Raw genomic sequence first — 7,873 nt, 5'->3', positions numbered from 1 at the left:
AGTACTAAATGCGTTCTTCCCAAGACCGACTAGATCAGCCGATATGATTTATAAAAAAAAATAATAATTAATTCTCGTAAGAATATTTTGTTCGCGTGAGATCACACCTACTATATAGTCTGTAAGTTCATTGGTTTCACCTAGTATATAGTCTGAAAGCTCATTGGTTTATAGTTCAAAAAAAAGTTCATATGGTAAAACAATTACAAAACATCAAATATACGTTATGAAAATGGTCCAAGAGAGTAATGAGTAATAGTACTCACTACTCACTCCTCAACCTACTATATAGTCCGAAAGTTCATTGGTTTCTAGTGTATATATGGTAAGATAAGTTCAGAAACATCAAATAAACGTAATGAAAATGGTCCAAGCGAGTGATGAGTAATAGTACTCATATCGGTTCAACAAGCCTCTCCTATATTAAACCGTGTCACTCCTCTTCACTATCCCTACATTTCTCAATTATTAATATCATCACTCAAAGAATAATTCTCAGCCTTATTCTCTTATTGCTTATCCATAATGGGAGAGGTCCTTAAGAAGGAGGCGTACGGACTGGCTGTAAAAGACGAATCTGGAGTTATCTCGCCTTTCCATTTCTCAAGAAGGTTCCAGTTTCCTTTTAACGAATTGATCTCTAGGAATTATGTTTCATATTATATGTTTTCTTTGAATGAAACTTAATTTCGTGGGATTAATGTATAGGGAGACAGGAGAAAATGATGTGAGGTTCAAAGTGTTGTTCTGTGGAATTTGCCACACAGATTTAAGCATGGCCATAAACGAGTGGGGGTTTACTAGTTACCCCCTTGTCCCCGGGTAAGACAACATTTGGATACTCAAAAGATACTCAAAATCATATCAAGAATGGAAAAAAAAAAAAAAAAAAATCAAGAATGGAATTTAATATGAAAACATTCCATCTGATCAAATCCAAATAAAAAAATTTAGAAACCCTAAAATTTTGATTCAGATTCAAATAATAATATTTAAGATTACGGATCAGTATCTCAGTCTCCAGACATGGTAAATTCTAATCTTACAATTCATAACCGTTAAATATACTAAAGTTTTGTAAGAGATACTCAAAATCAAAGATTGAATTATTTATGAAAAGATTCCATCTGAGATTCAATTCAAAGAATTTGGATATTTTAACACTTTGAGTTTGAATTCAAATATTTAAGTTAAGCAAAAACTGTCCGGATCCCATATATCGTGAATTTCAGATATATTTTTGACAAATTTGAATTTCTGATATTATAATCAATACCTGTTAAATATATTAAAGATAGAGATTATCACTACAAGAAAACATATTTTTTACTAGGGCAGTATTCGTTGTAAATTCGTCGTAAACGGGGTGTTACGACGAATTAACCTCGAAAGAGGTTTCGTTGTTAAACGTCCGTCGTAACGGAGGTTTCGTCGTAAACGACTCGTTACGTTTACGACGAAATATATTCCTCGTAAAGCGCAGGGAAAGAATTCGTCGTAAACGACACGTAAGATTTCGTGGTAAAGCCCACGTAATGATTTCGATGTAAAGCATACGTAAATACTTTCGTTGTAAATCACTCGTAAACATTTCGATGTAAAACCCTCGTAAATCTTTCGATGTTAATCACTCGTAAACATTCGATGTAAACTCCATGTAATGTTTACGAGGAGTTTACATCGATTCTTATTATATTATCATTAATTAGTATATAATAAATTTTAATTTATATTTAATATTCAGAATTTAAAATAATTTAAATTTTAAAACGAAATATGAAATTGAAAAACATATTTTAAAAAGGCATTTAAAAGTCATACAATAATATTTAAATTCATAATACAAACAGAAATATAAAAAAACTACATTTCCTCGAAGTAGTTGGTGGGGTTGCTCGGCTGTTGACGGGTTGGATCGGACTCTTGGGGATCTCGTACTGGCAACCCAAGAGCGGCTCGTCTCTCACTCAACATTCTCTGCATAACCGGGTTTTCCACGACCATCACGTCTAGCAAATCCTCAAGAGAGTCTAAACGAACCTACTGGCTATCCATTCGAGCCTTCATCTGAGCAATGTCTTCATCCCATCTTGAAGTGTATGACGAAGTTTCCCTTGCAATTTCGTTAACAGAGCCTATACCGACTATCCGTCCCTTATTTTTAGGAGACACCTATGAAATCAAAACATATATTAATATAGTTAATTATGTTAAAATATTTAAAATAATGTAAACAAAAATTTTAAGTTGTACCTCTTCAAAGATTCTGTCGGCCTCTTCGGTGGACAATGTGACTGGTAATCCATCGGGAGACTCCTGGGTTAGTTGCGTCTCCCGTTCTTCAATCTGACCAGCCACTGCTTAGAAGAGTTTCTCAGATGCAGGATCCACAAAAACTCCGTCGGATGTGGCGTGAGTCATCTTGAATAGGTCAGACAGAGATGGTAAGACTCCCGTCTTCTCAAACTACAAAAAAAAAATTAAATTAAATATTAAAAATTATATTGATTGAATATTTTAAAATATATATTTAAAACAAAACTTACAGCTTCTAGACGGACTCCTGCATGAGGTTTTTGTCCGGTTCTGTGAAGCATGGGCAAATGACCATCTTTATCCTTCGTCCTTCGAGAAGCCGAGCACAAATTGTCCTTTTTGATCGAAGAGGGGTGCTCCCAATAGGCGATGAGGCCATCCCACACATCCGTCATGAGCTCAGTGGGCTTTCTCTCATACCCGTAGATCTCCCACCTGTCCTTCCAATCGGAGACTGTGTTGCAGAGGCGGATCTTTGTCTTTGCAACGAATTCCGCCTTCACCCTCTCGGTGATTCCCAAAGACCAATGCCACTTTTGCTGAAACACAAAAATTTTGAAAAAATTAAAATTAATAATAAATATTAAAAAAAAAAAAATATATATATATATATATTTAAAAGTGAAAATTTAATTAAATTTAAAAATCTTACCGCAAAACATTTAAACCACGTGATCTTAACGTGATTTGGTGTCTTGCTCCAGTTCGCATATGCCCCGTCGTAGTAACCCTTAATCGTCGCCGAAACGCTCCGGCTAACACGGTCGTTAGCCCCAAACCTGAAAAAAAACAATTTAACAGTTAGAAAATAATTTTAATTTTAATTTTAATGTAATAAAAAGTAATAACTTACCAATAAGTTCCTCGGGGTCTAGAACATCCAAACCCTCCCGTCCAGGCTGGCCAAGCAAATCCTCCACCGTATATCTCGCGAATGGAGCATATGAAGGCACACACAAATCCGGATGAACTGCACCTTCTGGGACAGGCTGAGGTGCAGCCGCTGGAGGAGGAGGTGGAGGCATCTGCGGTGGAAGAGGATGACTCGAAAAAATTCTCTGAGAAGTCTGAGAGTCTGGAACTGCATCGGAAGACGATGAACCAGAAGAAGATGTACCGGAACCATCGCCAAACAACTGGGAATAAGTAGGTGCTGCTGGTTTCCTTCTAGGAGCCATCTAAAAAAAATTAAAATAAATTTAATCAATTATGACAACATAATTAAAAAATTATTATGCTACCTAACTAATCACCTAAACTATAGTATTCCGTCATCTAACTAATCACCTAAACTAATTACCTAACTAATCACCTAAACTAATTACCTAACTAATTAATCACCTAAACTAACTTAAAAAAAAAAGGAAAGAGAGTGTACCTTAGAGGGAGAGCAGAGGAGTTTGGGAGGAATAGTTTGGGAGGAATGAACGAGGCAGCCCCGTTCTCGGCGTCTCAATATATAGAAAACGTTTCGTCATAAACGCGACGTAATATTACGACGAAGTTACCAGGCCCGCGTTTTTCCATTTACGACGAAGTTACCAGGTCCGCGTTTTTCGGTTTACGAAAAAATTACATCAAAACGTCCGTTTACGACGAAGTTACCAGGCCCGCATTTTTCCATTTACGACGAAGTAACCAGGCCCGCGTTTTTTCATTTAGGTCGAAATTACGTGGAATAGATTTAACCATTTACGACGATTTTTCAACGCTTAACCCTAAACACCGAGAATGAAATCCCTAAACCCCAAAGTTACATATCATCTAACATCATATCTTTCTCTACTACTTCTTGCTCTTTCTCCAACTTAAACTCTAAAACCCTGAAACTCCAAATAATTTTTTAAAAACTAAAGAAATACATATTATATAAAACAACATTTGTTACACATACATTAAGATGGTAAAACAACAATATTTCTTTAAACATACGTTACAATAGAGAAATATAACATTTGTTACAAATATTACATCACTCTAAATCGTTTTCGTTCTCATCAATATTACATCACTATAAATCGTTTTCGTTCTCATCACTATCATTACAATCATCATCGTAGCTTCTCTCGAACTCGTCTTCACATGCTTCATCTGTCGTATCTTCGGAAATATCTTCATATTGAAAGTTTTGCGGGTCGATCAAAAGGATTTCATCAGTTGGTTGTTCTGGTACCTCAACTTCATTGATAGCGTCTTCTTCTTGCAAGGGCGGTTCTTCTCCAGCGACAATGCGTCCACGAGGTGTAATTTTTACTGGCCACAAAGAATATTGTCTACCAGACATTCCAAATGGACTAAATCCATCGGTGCATAACCCAAGATAGACATTCTGAATATTTGTAGCAAAATCTGCGTGTACCTTGTTGAAATGTTTCCACGCTCTTGCGTCTGATGGATGTGCAACCTCACCATCTCTCTGGACATGTTCCGCATGCCACCTCATCGACGCAGCAGTCCTCTCAGATTGATATAATCTTTTCAATCTGTCTGTAGTTGGTAGGTACCACATCCTTTGGTACGGTACCCTATTCCTCCCACAGCCTTGCGGTTTGAATCGTGGTTTTTTGCAGAGTCGACACTCTTCTAACTTGTCATCTTCTTTCCAGTAGATCATGCAGTTGTCGATGCAAACATTAATCATCTCCGAAGGCAACCGAAGACTATAAACCAATTTCTGAATCTCATAATAAGATTCAGCAGACACGTTGTCTTCTCGCAAATACTCTTTAAGCAACTCCGCCCATGCATCCATGCAATTCTCAGGTAAATTATGATCCGTTTTAATATTCATCATCCTAGCTGCTAGAGACAATTTAGAGAGATCTTCTCTACAACCAGTGTAGATTGGTTGATTTGCAGCATCTAGCATTTCATAAAACTTTTTTGTATCCAAATTAAGTTCTTCTACATTTCCAGTTCCATCAGCTACAATCTGCTCCTGATCTTGATGATAATTATATTCATTATGCAAATGATCCCGGTTCTTCACTATGATGAGCATCCTCAAAATTATTATTACTACTACTAGCTTCATTTTCCCCATAACCCTCTCCATATTGATACCAAATGTAGTACTGTGGTGTAAATCCTCTGTTTACTAAATGCTTCCATACAGTTTCACTACGTGCAAATTTTGAATTCTTGTATTTCCGACCGAGGCAGAACATCTTACCGCTTTCCTGCGTGATCGGTGTACAGCCCGCCTGGTGCATGAATGTCTCTAGCCCGCTCAGAAATGCGTTCATCAGCCTCCTTCAGAATCTTTGTGCAAATACATCCAACTCCGTAACTCGTAAATACTACCGTCACCGGCCATTTTTTTCTTAGAATTTTTTTTGAAATCTTTTTTTTCGGATTTTTTTTTCTGTCTGTGTGTTGTGAGGAAGAGAGTTGTGGGAGTTGAAATATAACAACGATTTTACAAGGAATATTTTACATGGTTTTAACATAATATTTACGACGACTTTACGACGAAATTAGGTAAGTTAAAGCACATTGAATACACGTTTTCACCTAAATATAACAGTAACATGTTTCGTTGTAATGTCGATGTAACGATTGCGACGTATTTCTCATTCCACGTATTTCGTCGTAAACTTACATGGATTTTACGACGAACATATTTCGTCGTAAATTTACATGGCGTTTACGACGAAAGTTGGACTCCTCGTAACTGCGTTGTAAACACCATGTAAATTTACGACGAAATATTTTCGTCGTAAATCTTCGTTGTTATGGACGTGTTTTCTTCTAGTGTATGTACTTTTATATATAAAAGATATACAATTTTTAAATTTATTATAAGTTATAACATATCATACCATATTATTTTTAATAAATGTTATCCAAAAATATAATTTTAGAATTTATTTGCGTGTTCTTTTGAAAATTGTTTTTTTTTGGTTTTTCATAATTAACCTCATTATAATTGTTTCAGGCATGAAATAGTGGGCGTGGTGACTGAAGTCGGAGCCAAAGTGACTAAATTCAACGCCGGAGACAAAGTGGGAGTTGGTTATATGGTCAGCTCATGCGGGTCATGTGAAACCTGCACTGATGACCAAGAGAACTACTGTCCAAAAATGATCCTAACGTCCGGAGGCAAGTATTACGATGACACTATAACATATGGTGGTTACTCCGACCACATGGTTTGTGAAGAGGACTACATCATCCGTATTCCAGAAAATCTTCCCTTAGACGCTACCGCGCCGCTACTCTGCGCTGGGACCACCGTCTATTCCCCGATGAAGTATCACGGGCTCGACAAGCCGGGTATGCACATTGGTGTGGTGGGACTAGGCGGTTTAGGTCATGTAGCTGTGAAATTTGCTAAGGCTATGGGTATTAAGGTTACAGTTATTAGTACTTCGGATAGGAAGAGAGACGAGGCGTTAACTCGGCTTGGTGCGGATCTGTTCTTGGTGAGCCGTGACCCGGAACAGATGAAGGATGCAATGGGTACTATGGATGGTATTATTGATACCGTATCTGCTACTCATCCAGTTCTTCCGATTCTTGATTTGCTTAAATATAAGGGTAAACTTATTATGGTTGGTGCACCTGATAAACCACTTGAGCTTCCGGTTCTGCCTCTCATCTTTGGTAAGAGCCATCTTTTTTGACCATTATCTCACATGATACTTTTATTGTCAATTTTCATAAGCTTATAATATGTATATGGTTTTCATGACGAAATACTAACTTTTTTTTTAGAGTATGTTGTCTTTAGCCAAATTTAAGGATTGTCTTAATTTCAAAATCTTGACCCTAGACAGATTAAACATTATAATCCCTAAAATTTAAGAAATAATTTACATAAACATATGTGTCAAATTTAAAAAAAAAAAAATTATTAATAAAACTCCTACTAAATTACATATAGCTTTTTAAATCTCTAGGCCGGTCCTGGTATTTTGTATCATTAATAAAATCTACGACATATATATCCATGACTATTATCAATTTATCATAACAAATTTAATAACATTTCAAGTGTACAGTTGATAAACATTGAGAATATATTTGTGGTTGTGAATATATAATAGGGAAAAAAGATGGTGGTGGGAAGTATGGTAGGAGGGATAAAAGAGACTCAAGAGATGATGGATTTGGCCGGAAAACACAACATCACGGCAGATATTGAGCTTATCTCTGCGGATTATGTCAACACTGCCATGGAACGGCTCCAGAAGGCTGACGTTAGATACCGTTTTGTGATTGATGTTGCCAACACCTTGAAGCCTAGTCCTTAATTATAAATCTTAAGAATTGAAGTTCCCTAGAAGCCTTTTTTTTCTTGTTTGGTTTGTTGTAATAAGTTACGTTGTTTGTCTGTAGCACTAATATTGTGCCCTATAAATTGAATCAACTTGAATGTAATGTTTGCTATATTAATAAGATCTTGGGAAGTTTAATTCAAATAGTAGGTTTTGACTGGTGATACTGTAAAATCTCAAAAATATTGGAAAATAAAAATATTACATGTATAAGTGAATGTTTGTTTTCCTGTTCATATTAATTGGTCTTGTATAGGTTCTTAAGGTTGAAATATGCT

General features: G+C 36.2%; 1 protein-coding gene across 1 annotated transcript; it reads left to right on the top strand.

Moving 5' to 3' along the window:
- Positions 1-357: 357 nt before the first annotated feature.
- On the top strand, positions 358-7,739 carry LOC106410078 (cinnamyl alcohol dehydrogenase 7-like). The gene is made up of 4 exons (XM_048752972.1): positions 358-611; positions 709-822; positions 6,254-6,921; positions 7,366-7,739. The coding sequence occupies exons 1-4, from the start codon at positions 526-528 to the stop codon at positions 7,569-7,571; spliced, it is 1,074 nt and encodes a 357-aa protein (XP_048608929.1). The 5' UTR covers positions 358-525; the 3' UTR covers positions 7,572-7,739.
- The last annotated feature ends 134 nt before the right edge of the window (positions 7,740-7,873 follow it).

This window comes from Brassica napus, chromosome C3, assembly GCF_020379485.1.
Source record: "Brassica napus cultivar Da-Ae chromosome C3, Da-Ae, whole genome shotgun sequence".
Lineage (NCBI taxonomy): Eukaryota > Viridiplantae > Streptophyta > Magnoliopsida > Brassicales > Brassicaceae > Brassica > Brassica napus.
This window is presented reverse-complemented; position numbering and strand designations above follow the sequence as displayed.

Excerpts from the sequence above, each read along its gene's own strand:
- LOC106410078 (XM_048752972.1), top strand. The coding sequence starts at position 526 with ATGGGAGAGGTCCTTAAGAAGGAGGCGTACGGACTGGCTGTAAAAGAC. Across the intron at positions 612-708 it reads CCTTTCCATTTCTCAAGAAG|GGAGACAGGAGAAAATGATG; the intron begins GTTCCAGTTTCC and ends ATTAATGTATAG. Across the intron at positions 823-6,253 it reads AGTTACCCCCTTGTCCCCGG|GCATGAAATAGTGGGCGTGG; the intron begins GTAAGACAACAT and ends TAATTGTTTCAG.